The sequence below is a fragment of the Xenopus tropicalis genome, chromosome 10 (assembly GCF_000004195.4).
Source record: "Xenopus tropicalis strain Nigerian chromosome 10, UCB_Xtro_10.0, whole genome shotgun sequence".
NCBI classification, from domain to species: Eukaryota; Metazoa; Chordata; class Amphibia; order Anura; family Pipidae; genus Xenopus; species Xenopus tropicalis.
In genome coordinates, this window is record NC_030686.2 from 31921092 (window position 1) to 31942156 (window position 21065).

Genomic DNA, 21065 nt, shown 5'->3' on the forward strand with positions numbered 1-21065 from the left:
CGGGGGAAGATACGCTCGCTTGGCGACATCGCCAAGCGAGCGGATCTGCTCGTGTATGGCCACCTTTAGTTTTAGTGTAACTTTATAGGTAACTTATTCAATTTTTGTAACTTTCATGATGCAATTTGGCCCAAATTCATATGAAGATCTTACCAGGCCCAGCGCAACTGCCCCCTCCCCCCCAGATGGCAGCCCTGATACTGGATGTTGTATTTGGATATTTGTGCATCAGCGATTCCTATAAAACTCACTCCAGACCCAGTTACTGGTTCTTTATTATTTTTTGTACATGGGTCAAAGTTTACACTTCATGAGTATTTGATATTTTAAGGTTCTACACTGACATTTGATCTTGATTGTATATTATAATAAAGTCAGAGGGTGGAAGCGAGGTATTTACTTGCAAGAAAACGAGTTATAAGAGATTTTTCAAGACTGGACAATTTATTTTCTAGGCTCTGGTCCTACCTACCATGCAAGTAAGAGATAAGAATATCAATATATTTAATTTCTGTGGAACTATTAAGTATAGTTTTTACATGTAATCTAATAAAGCTTTGTAAACAAAGTCATTTTAAAAATGACTCTTCACTATCCCCCTCTCAGCAATCTGTCTCAACATGAGAGTTCCGATTTAACCGCAATTTAGAGCGTGAAACTCTGTGTGTATGTGTGCAATAGGTTACCATAGTAACAAGGATATTAAATTAATTTATGGGGAACTATCATTTAAAATAACATAAATCTCATGGAATGAGACTTTCTAAACAAATTCATTTAAAAAGTTATTGTCACAATCCTGATCTCAGCAATCTGTCTCTACATGTAGGATTCCATGAGATGAAGTCTATATGACATTTTTAACTGAAATAGAGAATGTCAGAGCAATCTGTATGCAGATTCTAAAATCAAATAAATCCTCTAATATAAACTCTGAGGAATAGTGACGAGCCAATCAGTCCCATTTTGCTTCAGCAAAAAATTCATGAAACTGCTGAAAAATATGTGAAATGCATTAAAGTTAATTGGCATTTTTCTCACTCCTTAACTGTAATAAAGCTTATTAGAAGTATGTGTAGTATTAGCTTATTAGAAGTATGTGTAGTATTAGCTTATTAGAAGTATGTGTAGTATTAGCTTATGAGAAGTATGTGTAGTATTAGCTTATTAGAAGTATGTGTAGTATTAGCTTATTAGAAGTATGTGTAGTATTAGCTTATGAGAAGTATGTGTAGTATTAGCTTATGAGAAGTATGTGTAGTATTAGCTTATTAGAAGTATGTGTAGTATTAGCTTATGAGAAGTATGTGTAGTATTAGCTTATTAGAAGTATGTGTAGTATTAGCTTATTAGAAGTATGTGTAGTATTAGCTTATTAGAAGTATGTGTAGTATTAGCTTATTAGAAGTATGTGTAGTATTATCTTATTAGAAGTATGTGTAGTATTAGCTTATTAGAAGTATGTGTAGTATTAGCTTATTAGAAGTATGTGTAGTATTATCTTATTAGAAGTATGTGTAGTATTAGCTTATTAGAAGTATGTGTAGTATTAGCTTATTAGAAGTATGTGTAGTATTAGCTTATTAGAAGTATGTGTAGTATTAGCTTATTAGAAGTATGTGTAGTATTAGCTTATTAGAAGTATGTGCAGTATTAGCTTATTAGAAGTATGTGTAGTATTAGCTTATTAGAAGTATGTGTAGTATTAGCTTATTAGAAGTATGTGCAGTATTAGCTTATTAGAAGTATGTGTAGTATTAGCTTATTAGAAGTATGTGTAGTATTAGCTTATTAGAAGTATGTGCAGTATTAGCTTATTAGAAGTATGTGCAGTATTAGCTTATTAGAAGTATGTGTAGTATTAGCTTATTAGAAGTATCTGTATGCAGATGCTAAAATCAGAGTAAGTCTGCAATGTTAAGAACAGTTAAGGAAACCCAGAGCTGTCACCTAAAATGCAGTAAATAGCTTCATGCAGGGGCTAAAATCAAAATAATGAATCAGCTATTGTAACAGATAAAGAAACTCAGATGTTGGTCTGACTGCATTTCAATTTAAAGTGAATTAGTTTGAAATTAAATGTCTACATTTTAGTCTGAGTATAATATTAAAAAAAATATCTATATTTCAGCAGAAAAAGATCAAGGATATTGGAATTGTCATTGAGCAATTAAGAAAGGAGATGGATCGTCGGGTTATAGGTAATAATGAAATTCTACTGATATTCCCTTAATAGATATTTCATAAGGTAACTCCTATGTACCGACACACACACAGTTTGGAACTCTATAACTTTTCAATAATGTACAATAGATTATGTTCTAAGGGCAGTATAGGGGGCAATTATGGATATGGGAAAGGAAATATTTTGCTTGTTTTTATGGCAATTTAGCCACTGTTAGGTACTGTTTGTTGAAAAACTAAGAACAAAATTAAAAACAAGTAAGAAGCAGTCGGCATGGCAGCTTCCAGCTATATATATATATATATATAAATCTAAGTAAGCAGGAAAATAAGAATATCCATATAAATGAACCTGACAATAAGATATATTTCCCCTGTAATAGCACTAAACCTTTAAACCTTTACTTACTCAACAACCTTTCAGCAGCTTTTCCATTTTATCACAAGGTTTGCTTTATTGTTTTTGTAAAGCAGAACATATCTCACAAATATTTTTCTTTTTGTCCAGAACTAGATCGAAAGTACAATGAGCAGCTAGAAGAGCTGGTAAGCAAATAATAAATGTGGCCATACACGAGTACTTTCAGTATTGCACTATTAGTTTTTCATGTACTTCCTTCTAGATATTCCTTTTCACATAAAGAATGCTATCATTGTAAATACAGAAATGATTGGTTATCTATGACAAAAGCGATGCTTAGGGGTTACACCTAACGTGATAACTAGAATCTGGCCGCAGAGCAAACATTTCTACCTGCATCTAAATTACATTTTAATTACCAGCCCGCAATGCCCAGCCATCTGCCACTCACCCCAATGCACCACCTCCCAACACTTGTGCAGAGCTTCACCCTGTATTTACTGTATAAAACAAAGGCAAGTTATTCCCAAATTCTGAATTGTTGCAGTAGGTCAGCTTTCTAAAATGGTATAATTGGACTTATTTATCTTAAAAATACAACTATTTTTTTTTTTGTATGAAACTAGAAATGTAAAAATGATTGGCCTGATGAACTTATTCATTCTTTGCTTTACTTGTAGGAAAGAGTAGATGAATTATCAGGGGTCGTAGCCAATGTACTGGCCCTGATAATAGAAAAAGATAAGCTAAGTGAGGAACAGTACAGAACTCCGGAAGAAGAATTCACTGAAGAGAAGGAGAAAACTGCTATGGAAAATATTCCAAGCAGTGAAGAAATTGAAAAAGAGCAACCTCAAATTAGTGAGGGCTCTGGAACCAGTGAGAGAAAGAAACTGAAAGGATCTGAAAGTGAGGACGAAAGTAAGGAAGAAAGTGAGGAAGAAAGTAAGGAAGAAAGCTTGGGGAGCAGTGAAGGTGCAGAGGAGAAGAAGGAAGGGAAGCAAGTTAGCTTCGCAGAAAACCTCTGCACCTTTCACGAGATCCCACAATGGAAGAAAAAAGCAGATTTGTAAGATTCTTTAGTAAAAGAAAAAGCGTGTGTTGTCTTTTGTGCATGGTTCCTATGAACAGTTTTAAGTGTTTAATATTATGTAAGGCACTGGCTGGGAAAGCAGTACATGGGGTATACATTGCTCCTAGGGGTTTCACTTATACATGGTGAGGGGCTCCAGGCTAAGTGTAATTTGCCTCAGCTGGCTCATGCTGGGGGGGTGGGAGGTTTCTCAGTCTGTATCCTGACCAGAGAGAGAAGGGGTCAGTGAAGAGCTGCTGCACACCAATAGGAAAGAGTTCTGGAGTACTGCCTGTGATCAGGTATAGGATCTAGTATCTGAAATGCATGGGACAGATTGTAATTTGGATCATCATACCTTGAAGACACACAGAGCTACTAGTAGCAGCTACTTGTGGCTACTAAGATAGACAATGCTGAACATTTACTGATAATCGTCTCTATATGTGCTTTAGTGCTTTAGCAGAGGCAATTTTCAGTATTGTCTATGGAAGGGTATTTTCTGGCATTTAGTAGCCATGAAAAAGTAGCTGCTACTATTAGCTCAGTGTGTCTTCAGCCTAAGGGCAGGGGTACATGGGGAGAATAGTCGCCCCGCGAAAAATCTTCGTTGTTGCAGGTGACTAATCTCCCCACAATGCCATCCCTAGAATGTAAATGCCGGTGGGATGGCATATGCGTCACTGCGATGTCTCACAGTCGCCCGAAGTTTCCTCTCAAAGCAACTTCGGGCGCTGTGCGACATCGTAGTGACGGGTGTGCCATCCCACTGGCAATGTAGCTGTAACAAGTAGCTGCTACTAAATAGCTCTGTGTCTTAGGCCAAAGGGCAGTAGCACACGGGGAGATTAGTCTTTACCTTGGGCAACTAGTCTCCCCGCAATGTCATCCCACTGGCAAGAATTTTAATCGCCAGTGGGATGGCATACACGTCGCTTCTGTTTCCCAGAGTCAGCCGAAAGTTGCCTCCCGTTCTTACCGGTGGGATAGCATTTAAAAGAGATTAGTTGCCAGCAATAGCGAAGATTTATCATGGGCGACTAAATCCTATTGTTTCTACCTTCATATCTGACGTTTCAGCCCTGAACGTTAGTGGCGGATTGGAACGATGGTCGCATGAAAAATTGAAAATTGCCACGTGTGTGGCCACTTTAGGGCTAATCATTTTCTTCGCCCACCAAAAGTAGTTGTACTATAGAGTTGGAGCAAAGTATTGAATCTATGAAATGATTTGATATCTTTTTGTCCAAGGTTTTCCAATGAAGGCCATTAGCCAAAAGTATTGCCAGGCTGCCTCTCTTCAACTGATTTTAAAACTGGGAAGCCTAGATTTTTTGGTGGTTTACTATATTATTTCTAGTACAGGTATAGGACCCGTTATCCAGAATGCTCGGGACCAAGGGTATTCCGGATAAGGGGTCTTTCCGTAATTTGGATCTCCATACCTTAAGTCTGCTAAAAAATCAATAAAACATGAATTAAACCCAATAGGATTATTTTGCATCCAGTAAGGATTGATTATATCTTAGTTGGGATCAATTACAAGGTACTGTTTTATTATTACAGAGAAAAAGGAAATCGGTTTTAAAATTCTGAATTATTTGATTAAAATGGAGTCTATGGGAGACAGGCTTTCCGTAATTCGGAGCTTTCTGGATAATGGGTTTCCGGATAAGGGGTCCGATACCTGTAATATAAGCCATGTATAAATATGTCTGGGTTGTGTGTCTTTTCTTTACAGAGACAGAATTATAGACAAGGAAGCACAGAGAGTGAATCTGGTGAAAAGTTTAAAACGTTGTATCATTGCCTTCATGACAGCCCTTTCAAATGATCAAAAACTTCAGAGGAAAAGAACAAGTATATGCAAAGGGTAAATCACTGGAAAACATATATAATTAGGTTGGTGCTTGGTGGAAAATCATATACTTATTGTTCTGCAAGATGCATATTATAAATCACATAATAATGTTATCACCAACAATTTATTGCTGCCGCAATTCCATTATATTATAGAAGTTATTATGTAAAGCTGTCTTAAGGGGGTGCCAGAATGGGTAACTTATCATTAGCAACTTTTACCAGGAAAAGCAAGTCAACATTATCTAACAACAGCTAACTAAAAAGGGAGGAAGGAACTTGGGTGACTAGAAAAGAAGAGAGAAACCAGAACCAAAAAACCAGTTGCTCAGTCGCTGCCTGATCTTCCTTATGACATATTTCCAGCAGTTGATATATGACATTTTATTTGGAAACATATGAATAAGTATTATAGCTCCTAGTCCATTCTCGCTTGCTAACCCTTATATGATTCCAGAAATATCACCCAAGGTGACCACGTCTTTACATATATATCTAGTGTTCCTTGGACACTGCTAATCAGCTCCCCCATTCGCTAACATTCCCTTTAATATGTGAGTTTAAGCACACAGCCCTGTTTAACCTTCCCTCCCCTGCTCATCGCCACTGTGTGTGGGCTCCATGTCACCCCCAATGTATACTCGTGTTTCTTTCAAACCAATACACAGTTAGAGTGACAACTTTTAAAGTCCCTGCCTGAGCCTTTAGGGCAGGGTAACATTGAGAAAATCATTTGTTTTCCTTCACTTGCAGTTTGTATACAGGCAGAGAAAAACAGCTCTGCTGTCAGCTACATTTTTGTGTAACCCGATTGCAGACACAATATCAGCCTGTGGGGAGCTACAGAGTTAATTTCAGTGCGAAAATGCATACTTTCTGCGTCAATATCCACTCAGTACAGCTCCACACAGTCTGACGCTTTGCCTATCAATGGGGCTACACGGAAGAGCAGGTAACAACGTATCTGCTTTCTTCAGACTGCTGCCAACTGCCTTTGCCATTTTGCTCTTTTGCCCATTGGTCTGATTTGACTGTTTGTTGCCTGCCCTGACTCTTTGCCTGGATTTTGATCACTGTTTTTACTGCCCCCTCCTGGTTTTACTAATGCTGAAAGTGGGGTTACTTTGTGGGTGCCACTGCAGAAAGCCCGGAGCACGCAGTGATTCCAGTGGGTACAGAGCCCTCTAACTTCTCTGTAAGGGCCATAACAAATAGGACACTTAATGGACTTCATTGATAAAGGGCCTAAAATTACCTGCCTGTCTGCACCCAGTAGAATCGCTGCATTTGGAAAAAAGAGAAGCAAAAACAGGCAAAGTGAGACAGAGTTCATGTTTCCAGGTACACAATACAGTAGGCCTGGGCTGGCAATCTGTGGGTTCTGGCAAATGCCAGAGGGGCTGCTGTAAGAAGCCATAGACAGTCACTATTTATTGGGCTGGTGGGGCTGTTTGGGCTTCTTTGCACTTGAAATGCCAGGTCCTATTTGAAATCCCAGTCCAGGCCTGCAATACAGGTTCCCGCTGGATGTTCAAATATTCTGTTACAGACATTCTCAGCTTTCCATCGGTCCAGCGTATTCTTATCCAGATCCGATTTGTTTGTTCTGCCTCAATTTTTTTCTAAATTGACGTGTAAAAAGGGAAGGAAAGTTACTCCTCCGAGGAGCAAAGGAACATCTCAAATTCAAATATCCTGTAGTTACACACTCATCACCTTATCGTTTTATCCATGTGTGCCTTAGAACTTTCTGTAATACTGAATACTTTAGATTAGTTGCGTATATATGTTTATATACATGTGTGTGATTTTGTTTATTATGCAGTTTACTTGTTCTGCATGAATTCTTGTATAAGATCAAAAACTTGCTAATGCTTTTCAATAAGGGCAAACAAGCGCACAGTGCCCTATCAAAAGGTCCAATATGCAGGCTGGCACAAGTGTGAAGTGGGAAACAAATGGGCAACCTGTGGCTCTACTAATGTTGGACTATAAATCTCAGCACTCGGCCAGTCCATCAGATCAAGGTGTGTTCTCAGATCAGATTTTTCTGGTGATAGATTCAGTTAAATCACTTTTCCCAGCATTCTTATCAAGCTGAGAGTTGTCTGAGTTTACCAGGGATTCGGCGAATGCTTGTATAAACACAGTATGATTTTTTTCCCCGGCGATACTGGGAAACCTGGTTCTGTATGAGATGGAAATCACAATTTACCTTTCTCTGATGAATCTGGAAAATGCAGATGATAAGGCAAAGATTTGACAATCCCCTGCCATTCTGGGAAAAACGCCTGTAGCCTGGGATACATTATTTGTTGATAACAAACATGACAATTTTGTTTCCGTTTGAGCCATTTCTGTAGCTAATATATTTATTGTGTGTGGTCCCGGTGCCTGTAACATTGCATACATGTGCAGAGGAATTTGTCCATTGTGCCATTTTGGCTTCTCTTTCTGCCTGATATTTGGGTTTGGTTTATGTACAGACATGCACTATTCTTCTATCTGGAAGGGAAATACAGCATTATAATATTAGAGGCACATTTACTAATCCACGAACGTCCGAAAAGCATTCGAATGCGTTTTTTTCGTAATGATCGGTATTTTACGACTTTTTCGAGTGCTCAATACCAAAAAGTCGCAACAATTCACGAGTCATAATGGCTATGAAAAAGTTGCGGGAATTCGCGCAAGTCGAAACGGCCAGCCTGCCCCCATCCACCCACAATTCCCTCTCCTCCAGGCCAGCCTGCCCCCATCCACCCCACAATTCCCTCTCCTCCAGGCCAGCCTGCCCCCATCCACCCCACAATTCCCTCTCCTCCGGGCCAGCCTGCCCCCATCCACCCCACAATTCCCTCTCCTCCAGGCCAGCCTGCCCCCATCCACCCCACAATTCCCTCTCCTCCAGGCCAGCCTGCCCCCATCCACCCCACAATTCCCTCTCCTCCAGGCCAGCCTGCCCCCATCCACCCACAATTCCCTCTCCTCCAGGCCAGCCTGCCCCCATCCACCCCACAATTCCCTCTCCTCCGGGCCAGCCTGCCCCCATCCACCCCACAATTCCCTCTCCTCCAGGCCAGCCTGCCCCCATCCACCCACAATTCCCTCTCCTCCAGGCCAGCCTGCCCCCATCCACCCCACAATTCCCTCTCCTCCGGGCCAGCCTGCCCCCATCCACCCCACAATTCCCTCTCCTCCAGGCCAGCCTGCCCCCATCCACCCCACAATTCCCTCTCCTCCAGGCCAGCCTGCCCCCATCCACCCACAATTCCCTCTCCTCCAGGCCAGCCTGCCCCCATCCACCCCACAATTCCCTCTCCTCCAGGCCAGCCTGCCCCCATCCACCCCACAATTCCCTCTCCTCCAGGCCAGCCTGCCCCCATCCACCCCACAATTCCCTCTCCTCCAGGCCAGCCTGCCCCCATCCACCCACAATTCCCTCTCCTCCAGGCCAGCCTGCCCCCATCCACCCACAATTCCCTCTCCTCCAGGCCAGCCTGCCCCCATCCACCCACAATTCCCTCTCCCAATGCCAGCCTGCCCCCATCCACCCACAATTCCCTCTCCCAATGCCAGCCTGCCCCCATCCACCCACAATTCCCTCTCCCAATGCCAGCCTGCCCCCATCCACCCACAATTCCCTCTCCCAATGCCAGCCTGCCCCCATCCACCCACAATTCCCTCTCCCAATGCCAGCCTGCCCCCATCCACCCACAATTCCCTCTCCCAATGCCAGCCTGCCCCCATCCACCCACAATTCCCTCTCCCAATGCCAGCCTGCCCCCATCCACCCACAATTCCCTCTCCCAATGCCAGCCTGCCCCAGCAATATATAAAGCAGTCCCGGTGCCACAAGCCCGTTACACTCTGCTCATTACAAGTGAGTGCACTTCCCATCCCCAGTCACTGCCTGTCTGTAGTGCAACTTCCTACTCCCAACTCTCTCACCCTGCACTTCCTCTACTGTACAACTAACCCCGCCCCTCTCTAAGCCGGACTGCTCGGCCCCGCCCCCAGTGAGTAGTGGAGCCGTGAGTGAGTGCTGTGTAGGAGCGGGATAATCCCGGAGGTGCATGTGAGTAGCGAGGGGACAGGCGGTGCATGGGGGCGGCTGGTCGCATTAGTACAATGTCTGTACATGAAAGTGTCAGAGTCTCCTCCCTGCTGGAATGAACTCAGAGCTACATGAAGTGACGTTTCCCTGCCCCACTGACTGCTCTCTGTTACTTACAGTGAGTCTCTATTGGATGTGACAGCATGCCCGCAGGCCGGGGGGTAACGTTACGATCATAGCTTGCTAGCCTAGAGAATAGCCCCGCCCACTGCATTAGACAACTGTACTTTAATAAAAGCGCCTAAAGGGCAAGTTCACCTTGAAGTTAACTGTTAGCATGTTATAGTGTTCTGTTCATAGCAACTCTCTCCATGAAGATACAATTTTAGGGCAATGGCACACAGGGGGATTTGTTGCCTGTCAGGCCGGGACTGGGATTCAAAATAGGCCCTGGCATTCCCAGTACCCAGAGGCCCAAACAGCCCCCCCAGCCCAATAAATAGTGACTGTGGCACCTTACAGCCCCCCTGGCATTCCCAGTACCCAGAGGCACAAACAGCCCCCCCAGCCCAATAAATAGTGACTGTCTGTGGCACCTTACAGCCCCCCTGGCATTCCCAGTACCCAGAAACACAAACAGCCCTCCCAGCCCAATAAATAGTGACTGTCTGTGGCACCTTACAGCCCCCCTGGCATTCCCAGTACCCAGAAACACAAACAGCCCCCCCAGCCCAATAAATAGTGACTGTCTGTGGCACCTTACAGCCCCCCTGGCATTCCCAGTACCCAGAGGCACAAACAGCCCCCCCCAGCCCAATAAATAGTGACTGTCTGTGGCACCTTACAGCCCCCCTGGCATTCCCAGTACCCAGAGGCACAAACAGCCCCCCCAGCCCAATAAATAGTGAGTGTCTGTGGCACCTTACAGCTCCCCTGGCATTCCCAGTACCCAGAGGCACAAACAGCCCCCCCAGCCCAATAAATAGTGACTGTCTGTGGCACCTTACAGCCCCCCTGGCATTCCCAGTACACAGAAACACAAACAGCCCCCCAGCCCAATAAATAGTGACTGTCTGTGGCACCTTACAGCCCCACTGGCATTCCCAGTACCCAGAGGCACAAACAGCCCCCCCAGCCCAATAAATAGTGACTGTCTGTGGCACCTTACAGCCCCCCTGGCATTCCCAGTACCCAGAGGCACAAACAGCCCCCCCCCCCAGCCCAATAAATAGTGACTGTCTGTGGCACCTTACAGCCCCCCTGGCATTCCCAGTACCCAGAGGCACAAACAGCCCCCCCAGCCCAATAAATAGTGAGTGTCTGTGGCACCTTACAGCTCCCCTGGCATTCCCAGTACCCAGAGGCACAAACAGCCCCCCCAGCCCAATAAATAGTGACTGTCTGTGGCACCTTACAGCCCCCCTGGCATTCCCAGTACCCAGAGGCACAAACAGCCCCCCCAGCCCAATAAATAGTGACTGTCTGTGGCACCTTACAGCCCCCTGGCATTCCCAGTACCCAGAGGAACAAACAGCCCCCCCAGCCCAATAAATAGTGACTGTGGCACCTTACAGCCCCCCTGGCATTCCCAGTACCCAGAGGCACAAACAGCCCCCCCAGCCCAATAAATAGTGACTGTCTGTGGCACCTTACAGCCCCCCCGTCATTCCCAGTACCCAGAGGCACAAACAGCCCCCCCAGCCCAATAAATAGTGACTGTCTGTGGCACCTTACAGCCCCCTGGCATTCCCAGTACCCAGAGGCACAAACAGCCCCCCCAGCCCAATAAATAGTGACTGTCTGTGGCACCTTACAGCCCCCTGGCATTCCCAGTACCCAGAGGAACAAACAGCCCCCCCAGCCCAATAAATAGTGACTGTCTGTGGCACCTTACAGCCCCCTGGCATTCCCAGTACCCAGAGGCACAAACAGCCCCCCCAGCCCAATAAATAGTGACTGTCTGTGGCACCTTACAGCCCCCCTGGCATTCCCAGTACCCAGAAACACAAACAGCCCCCCCAGCCCAATAAATAGTGACTGTCTGTGGCACCTTACAGCCCCACTGGCATTCCCAGTACCCAGAGGAACAAACAGCCCCCCCAGCCCAATAAATAGTGACTGTCTGTGGCACCTTACAGCTCCCCTGGCATTTGCCAGAATCCACAGATTGCCAGTCTGGGCCTGGGTCCTGGCATTCCAAGTACCCAGAGGCCCAAACAGCCCCCCCAGCCCAATAAATAGTGACTGTCTGTGGCACCTTACAGCAGCCCCTCTGGCATTTGCCAGAACCCACAGATTGCCAGTCCAGCCTGCCAGCGGTAAAAATGCACTACAACAGGTGACAGATATTCCAAAAATGCCATCCCCTTACATGACATTACATTTATTTGGTTTAATCATGGGAAATTGCAAAAGAAGGTATTTTCTCATGATGAAGCCAAATTGCCAAGTTATGTAAATTCTCTAATGTTCTAAACATGTGCCATCAGTAGCAGCACATTTGTACTCCCCGTGTGCCATTGCTCTTATTAATATTGTTACTTTTTATTTCTTATATCTATTTGGCCCCTATATATATTCCAGTCTCTCTTTTGTAGCCTGGTTGCTAGGGTAAATTAAACCTTAGCAACCAAATAGCTGCTGGAATTTCACACTGGAGAGTTGATGGAAAAAAAGCTAAATAACTCAAAACCCACAAAAACTAAGAAAAAATGAGACACAATTGAAAATTGTCTCATAATAAACCATATTAAATTTTTATTTTGCGATGCTGAGTGATGCTGTGATGCTCTATAAAATGAACAAATGTATTTTTTTAGTTGTAATATTGGTGTGTAGGCGCCATCTCAGTGCATTGTGCCTGAGTCTGAGCTTTCAGAAGGAGCCAGCGCTACACATTAGAACTGCTTTCAGCTAACCCATTGTTTCTCCTACTCCCATGTAACTGGAGGAGTCCCAAGCCGGACTTAGATTTTTTACTATTGAGTGCTTTTCTAATATCTACTAATCAGTCAGCATGGTGACTCAAATTTAGTATTTGATAGACAGTAGTGTTTTTTTTTTTTTGCTTATTGCATGATGGAGTTATGTGGGAGAACAATGCAATAAGTTAAAACCTATTATTTTTTTCCTTCCAGAAATGAAGGGTGTCAGCACTCCCTCTCAGCTAGAGGTTTGCCCATTCTGCGGGAAACCATTCAAAAGACTGAAAACCCATCTACCTCACTGTAAATTGGCCAAGGCTGACAAAAAGACAGTAGCAGCTGAAAGCCAACTCACAGGCAAAAAGACAAAGCAGCAGAAGAACGTCTTGTTGGAATCTTCACAGAAAAAAAATAAGAGTAAAACTGGAAGGACCGGAGAATTAGGCAAGCTGCTTCAGGAGAACAGTGGACCATCTACACTGCCAAAAGAGTGGAGCACAGCTACTAAAAGGAAAAAGCCAAACCTTCAACCAAAGGAACAGCAACAGCAAGTGAGCCTAACCATAGAGACAGAACAGAAGAGACATTTAAGTGCAGACCAAGAGTTAATCAGTGACTCAGATATACAGCATTTGGGTACTGTAACCATTTTTGGTACCAACAGCAGTTTAAGTTCAGTGAAAGAATGTTTTGAAAGGGACCAAAATCCTCACAGTATTATGAAGGTGAAGTTATCAAAAGAGGCTGAAGCAAAAAATCATCGAGCAATGCCTGCAAAATTGTCTTCAGGAATCCTCAAAGACTCGGATACTAAATGGAATGCAAGTGGTAGTACAGGAGCACAGCATATAGGCCACACAGATATAGGACATCAAACACATGGTGCAGCAGACAGAAGGAAGCTATCAGAATTACCTGTGAGTAAAGGGGCCACCACAGAATGGAGCAAAGGAGAATCTCTTGCTACTGGGAGAAAAGAAGTTTGGGACCACATAAATCATTCATTAGGGAGATTGTACTGGTATGAACAAGAGCAATCTGCCTCAGCTGCCTTCCAGTTGCCCAGTCCATGTGTTCCATTTGGAACTTTAGCACTGAAAAGTGCAAAATCCTTAAGTGCTACCTCTACTTTGAAATCAGTTCAGAACAGTGTTATAAGCCATGAAGTTATTTGTAACATTCAACCAATGGAAATAAACAGACAACTCTTGAAGACCAGCTCTGGGCCAGTCCTTCAACAAGAAGCTTCTTTGACCAGGAGTGTGGTGTCAGCCTGCCCTCTGGGACTGCAGTGGTTTCCTGAGCTGTACCCTAATTATATCAGTCTGCGATTCATTTTAGGGAGACAGAGCCATGGCAACATAGAGTGGAACACCAACACGATTGATGCACCCAAGGGGGCAGATCATGGTATTTAGAACTATGTGTTTGTTTCTGTGTACAGGAAAATTCATTGCGCTATGTGCTCATTCACCCTGCCTGATGTTGATGTTATTAACATGGGGAAGAGTCAAAAGGGCAGATGTATCAAAATGTGAATTTAGCGCATAATACATATAAACCCACATTCTCTTCATTCCTTTGGGATTTTTAGAAGCATATTTATAAAATGGTGAGTTCTAGCTTTCACCCATTCATAAATACGCTACTAAAATCCCATAAGAAAGAGTAGAACGTGAGTGAGTTTAAACGTATTAAGCTCTAAACCCACTCATTTTGATAGATCTAATCCTAAGGGGGACAATTTATTAAAATTTGAGCTTGTGTTTTTCTTAATTCATGGAACAATGCAAACTGTGAATATATGCAAGAAAAGTTACATAAACAAACTCTGCAGGTAGTTTTATTAGCCTTATTGAATATGAATGGAACTATATGATTTTCACTTGTTTGCGATTTTTCTTCTGCTAAACAACACGATTGTGGCTATTCTATAAGGGTCAATTTTAGTGAGGGTGATAAATTTCCCAAGCTGTGTTGCTTGTCCATCCACTGGCCATGTCTGTAAAGAGCAGTTTGATTTATAATAGGTTTTTGTTTCTGTTTCTTTTTCTCCAGTAAACAGGTAAAATAAATAAATCGTTATTAGAGAACAGACAATAGAACATGCAACATTACTGAAGCGAATAATTCCAATAATATTGTATCTAGTATAATAAGGAGAAATGTGTATTTTATTGAGCTTCTGCCTGTGTATAAATCTTTTATTAGATATTTCACCTAGGATTTAAGGTCCTGTTTTTACTGTTTTTCAGAGAAAAGAATCAATATTTATGAGTTTTTGGTGGTCGTGAACAAAGGCTAGCCTATTCATGTACGTTCCATTACAAAAAATGAGTCTTGTTGCTGAGCATTGATAGGGAAGGTTGTCTATAAAGATGTGAGATAACTGGGCTGGAGAGATCGATTTGCTGCTGAATGTGTTCTGAGCATCGTTATTGATTATCCAAATCAATAATACCAGGATCTGTTTTAGGGGTTGTGCTTATGAAAACGTGGTTATATTTTTGCACTAATATACAAGTGACATGCGTTGTGTTGCTTTTCTAAAGTTAAGGCATTCTTCTTAGGGCTCGTACACACAGGTGTTTTGGTCTCTGTTCCAGGAGCAGGAAGAAACGCAGTCCATTCCCTCTTACGGGGCTGTACTGATACAGGCACATGTAAGCACCAAACATAGCTGGAATGCAACATGATGCGGAAAACTAAGTGACACATATGTTTTCCCACCGGCCATTTACATTATTGCTGGTGGGAAAGCAATTTTGGGAGATTTGTTGCTAGCAAGAACTATGCAGCCTGTGCCAGGAGGGAGCTCCCTGTGCGGACAACTATGTAAGGACTCCAAGTACGCCGTAAGGAGGAGTGTCTCAGCTTGTTTGTCGTGATGTCACACACATGCGCAGAATAAACAGGCTGGAAACAAGTCTGGCCAAACATGGCCGTCTGCATCGTGTTTTCCTTCCCAGTGGTAGCGGCATAGTTCCCGCTAGAAAAATTTCTGCCCAAATAGTACTGTTTCCCTCAACCGCTGTGCCCCACTGGATAGCTTGCATCTCTAGTCAAGGAAGGAATTTTACTATGACAAGTGCTTATACTATACTTTCATTTGATAATATAGCATGAGAGAAGAGTTTATAATGTGTCTGAAATTATCTTGCCCTGTTCTGAGGCAATTAATGTTGCAGCTCCAATGACAATAAACAAATATATCATTCTTTTTATTCATGTCTTTATAGTCACTAAAGCAAAATGATAAAAAATGTAAATATAAAATAACTGTAACTTGCAACTGTTCCCTTACAGATACCCCCCTTGCATTAAGAAATGTGATGGATGTCAGGATGAGAGAGTTTCCATTATGGATAGCTAATCATTTCTCCATCAGAACCTTACCTGGAGCTGTACAGAAAGGTGAGTGACATATTTATCATCATCATTTATTTATATGGTGTCAGCCACTGCTTTATAAATTATAACAAACAGGATTTTAGAATAAATTAACATACAAGGGTTTAAAGGATAAAGATAGGATTGGAGGACACTGCTTACAATTTAGCCCCTAGGCACTGTACATACATAGGAGTAGCTAGAGCTTAGACATAATTCCATATGGGTATTGAGTATATTAGGGGTATTACACTGGTGGTATATCACCTGGGGCCCTCTGCACTACCTACCACCTAACTCTTATAATAAGAGCCCTCACTTGTCTTGTAGATGCTCACATTAGTGCTCTAAATCTCCCCTCTCACACTTTCACCACCTCTGCGCAAGTGACTGACTGCATGGTATCTCAGCAGATCAGTTTCCAAGATGGCCACTCTAATCCACTGAAAACCTGAAAAAATCGCAACTTTTTTCAAGATTTATTATGCGACAAAACTGCGACAATTTCTGAATACGAAAATACTCCAGCTAAAACCTTCCAAGATCATGTAGAAGGCAATGGCAGATGTCCCGTTTATAATTGGAAGATCTTTTCTTGCTAGAGGTTTTCGTGTGACAGTAAGGAAAAATCACTTTTTTTGTGACTTTTCCACAACTTCAATTTTCACAAATTAGTTTTTTAATGGATTCAAACAAATATAAATTATGAAAAAATAAGTATTAGTAAATCCCCCCCATCTTTAGTGTGCTTTTAATGCTGAAAAGCAAATAGCAGCCACATAGTGGCAACGCTATATTTATTCTGCAGAAAGCATTACCATACCTGAGTAAAGAGCCCTAGAAACTTTTTTTCTCTGTTTGCTTAAGGTTGCAGCTGCCATTTTAGCTTGGTCTTCATAGCTTCCTGCTGCAGCTCCATTGGTAGCTCAGATCACACATTCCTAAGGGAGGGGGGAGCAGGAGAGCGCTGCGCAGACTCTGTCCCTAGGAATGAATGATTTTTCAGAGAGAGGGAGTCAGATACCCTAACAACATGTTAACAAAATAGGAGACAAAAAAATCCTGTGTTTCTTTTGATAGAGGACTCAGTGCAGCATTTCCGTAAGTGCTTATGGCTGTATTTACATAGCTTACTTAGTTATTAACTTTCCTTCTCCTTTGAATAGCCTTGTGGGTTTAAAATGCAATGCATTTCACCTGTATATTGAATGCTTCATAAGGCAAATGTGTATTCCTGTCCTTGGCTGCAAAATCTTAACTCCTTATTTCCCACATCCATCATTATACTTTGATCTCCTATTCTGATAGTTAGGAGTCTAATGGTGTTGCCAATATTTTTTACACTGAATCACATATACCACACGGATGAATTGACAATAGTAATGTAATCTCCCCTTGTATATAAAATGCCTCTCTCTTTTTACCTACATATTTACAATTTACACAACAGTTGCATTCAGCACAATAGTTACGTATTTCACTGTCATTTCCTCATCTTTCCTCTAGATGGTGCCACAATCTCAAATGTTATAAAGTGTCCAAGGTCTCCTATTATTATAAGGCACAATAGGGTTGGTTCACTAAGGTGCAATAACGCTTATTGCGTGCTTTTTTGCATTAATATTGACGCGAAAAAAAGGCGTGATTCGCTAAAGTATTATCTCATGTGTTAAGTCGCATATCGCGTGTGTTAAATAGTGCGCAACCGAATGCGTTCATTTTACCGCATTGTGTTAACTCTCGTGCAGAAATAACACTAACGCATGATTCACAAACACTTAGACGCGCTAAATATTGCATTAGTCTATGCAAAAATTAACACCTACTTGGGGCAGGCGGTAATTATAGAAAAGTACAGTTAATGAGCTTTTGGCAACACAATATGGACTTTGCAGTGGGATTTATTCAAGTCTGTGTTGGCCCCAGAGTGATGCAGCCGCCAGTTTGCAGGGAATGGTGTGTATGGCTAATAAGGCGTGCGCGATAAGTAGCACACGTGCGTTAATTAGCGCGTGCGACAAGTAGCATACTGTGTTAATTAGCGCGCGTTGCATCAAATACCGCACGAAAATAGTCTTCGCGACTTAAACTTTTAGTGAATCATGCGTTAAGACGCGAATAATAAGACGCAATAAAATTTTAAATGCATGTTATAAATAGCGCTCGTTTTATTGCACTTTATTGAATCAACCCTAATATCTTTTCTTTCAAGTTGCCCTAATGCTCTCTGATAATTGTATCCACTTTCTGACTATTGCCATCATATTGTAATACTAGTACAGTACAGTATTGAGTAAATTCTTACCTTACCTGTTCTTGGTAGTTATTAGTCCTTCTCTTTACCTTTTGGATGCTAGTGGCATGGCCTTATTCAACACTGATCATATCCACTAACTTGAAGCCTTTGCCTAATTACTTCAGCTTGCTGGATATAGTCACTTTCCCTGGAGCAGTTGTTCTTCACAAGAAAATGTCCCTGGGGTGCCGGAAAGACAAAACCTTTGTTCCCCCTTTTTTCCTCCAGCTTGGGGACAGTATTACTCCAAATACATCAATGTGAAGAAAGGAGGCATTGGAGGCCTGACGATGTTGCTGGCTGGATACTGTATTTTGAGCTACACGTGGAACTACGATCACATAAGTATGTCTTGTTTGATCTTTCTATAGTTTTCAATATACAGTTATTTTGAGTCGAAACTAATGCCAGTTTAAAAGCAGTGAAAAGCTAGGCAATGACATTCCCAGAGTGTTTTCTTGCAACTGCAGTTAGCTAAAATTACTGGGTAATTAATTATGATGGGGGGAGTTAAAATTGCAGCACAGGACTGGAGCCATTAAGCTTTGCATAATGTTGGAAATGTATCCTCACTAAGGATATGCGGCCATGGCTAGAAGTACAATATGTGGAGCTGCCTGACCTACATCTAAAAGCCAAGATTTTTATGATCTTCTCTTTGCTGCTAAAACCGCCTTTGCCCTTTATTCTTCTAGGAAGGTTTTCCAACTTCAAGGTATACCCATAACAGGAACATAATGCAGAAGCCTGTATGCATAATAACAAATCATGTATATTCTTTATTATTGTGAGAGCTAGAGTGGTATCTGTAGAACACTATGGTTGCTTTGTGCTATTGTCATGGGGCAAACATATATCTGTGCTACTGCATAACCCGCCCCCCATCCTCCTTAAGGGCCATGACAGACGGGGAGATTAGTCGCCCGCAAAATTGCATCCCACCGGCTAGAATGTAAATCGCCGGTGGGATGGCATATGCGGCATGGCGATTTGCCACAATTGCTGAAGTTACTTTGAGAGGAAACCGGCAATTTCGGCGCCGCTTATGCCATCCCACCGGTGATTTACATTCTAGCCGGTGGGATCGCATATCGGGGAGATTTGTTGCACGCCGACTAATCTCCCTGTCTGCCACGGTCCTAAAAAACAGAATCTCTGGCCAAGAATTAGGGTTAGGGTCTTACCAAACCAATCAGGTCTTCTTTGTTAATTGTTAGTTAACATGGCCCAAATCTATTCTTAGTGTGATGTAGAAACATATATACAGTGCAACCTAACCTTGGTCATATAAAAAAAACTCCAAGCCAAATAATACATTGCTTTTCCCTGTTCTGTGTGCTGCAGTATTACTCAGCTATAACATGAACAGAAGTTCATTATCCAGATTCAACCTCACACAAGCCGGAGCCAGCAAATGAAAATGTCAGTTTTAATTAATTTAGTCAGTTTCCATGGGTAACAGTTCAAAAGAATCAATTAGCAAAACAACATCTTGTCCAAAAAGCAGAACATATACTTTGGTAGAAAGTGCCCCAGCTTGCAGAAATTGGAAACTACAGGTATGGGACCCGTTATCCAGAATGTTCGGGACTAAGGATATTCCGGATAAAGGGTCAAACAATAAAATTAAATCCAATATGATTGTTTTGCCCTCAGTAAGGATTAATTATATCTTAGTTGGGATCAAGTACAGGTACTGTTTTATTATTACAGAGAAAAAGGAAATCAGTTTTAAAAAGCTGAATTATTTGATTAAAATGGAGTCTATGGGAGACAGGCTTTCCGTAATTCGGATCTGGATAATGGATCCCATACCTGTATTTAGTAAAGAAATTGGCATGTCAGACCTGACCTGATGTGTCATTACTGACCAGTGTGTAGAAGGGCGTAGCATCATTGCTTACATTGTACATGAGTTATTTTTTGCATTGGCTCCAATCTGAGCCTTTACCAGATCCATTCCTTTTCCTAACTACACTCTGGGCCGCACAGTAATGCATCCCTGTTGGCAGTCCTTAAATGGAACATACATTTAATCAGTAGTAGTTACAGCTAATGCTTATTTTTTTTTTTTTTTTGTATTTCAACAAGACTTTATTGAAGTTGCATAATAATTGCTACAGTTACATTTATAATAATTCTTGCATAATAGGCTATTTGCAAATATAGATTAAATTATAGTAGTACAAAAAAAAAAAGAAGGTAAAAAGAAAAGAAGGGAAACAGAGAGCAAGAATCTTGTAAAGCACAAGGAAATGGTTGGAGGAGCCATGGACTACCTATGGAGGAAAAAGAAGGGAAGCCATGTGGGGGACAGACAGAAAGAGATGAAGAAAAGAAAGAAAAGGAGAAAGCTGAAAGAAATAGGAAGCTAATGCTTATTTTGCTTTCTGCAAACACGTCACTGAGATTTTTTTTTCTGTTTAAATCACAGAACAGGATCGCTGGAGGAGGTACCACTGAGAACAGCACATGTTCCTGCCTTAGCAATGAGTGTTTTGTTGTGCCTTCCTGCCAAGCATTGTGTGAGACTGTAACATTACCAGGGGCCTTACTCATTTTGCCCATTGCAGTTAAATTTTGTTGTGTTTTTCTACAAATCTAAAACATTTGAGTGTGCGATATGGGATGCAAGCAACCTGAAAGGGGGTCCTCCACCCACAGTGTTTTTGCATGATGAAAGACAAATTCTAAACACCTCCTCATTACAAGTGAAAAAAACATTTTGAAGGTTAATTTATAAATATAATTGCAATATAGAACAGTGTTTGTTTATTCCTGTTTGTCCTCTAGTTCTGACAGAAAATACTGCAAGAACGTAGAATTCTAATGTTCTGTGTAAAACTGCTGCCTGAGCCCTTAACCATTTAGGGTATGCATATTAATAAAAATAATAACATGCTTTTTGTGTCTGGGGGTTT

General features: G+C 42.1%; 1 protein-coding gene across 4 annotated transcripts; it reads left to right on the plus strand.

Annotated features, from left to right (window-relative positions):
• The first annotated feature begins 5344 nt into the window (after positions 1-5344).
• On the plus strand, positions 5345-21046 carry c17orf80 (chromosome 17 open reading frame 80). Of its 4 annotated transcripts, none has more exons than XM_031894641.1 (5): positions 5345-5490; positions 12672-13868; positions 15765-15872; positions 18373-18489; positions 20579-21046. In XM_031894641.1, the coding sequence occupies exons 1-5, from the start codon at positions 5448-5450 to the stop codon at positions 20605-20607; spliced, it is 1494 nt and encodes a 497-aa protein (XP_031750501.1). In that variant the 5' UTR covers positions 5345-5447; the 3' UTR covers positions 20608-21046. The 4 variants fall into 4 exon arrangements, with proteins under 4 accessions (XP_031750501.1, XP_031750503.1, XP_012808669.2 ...); XM_012953215.3 differs by lacking the exon at positions 5345-5490 and adding an exon at positions 9440-9555; XM_031894642.1 differs by lacking the exon at positions 5345-5490 and adding an exon at positions 9573-9712.
• Positions 21047-21065: the final 19 nt, after the last annotated feature.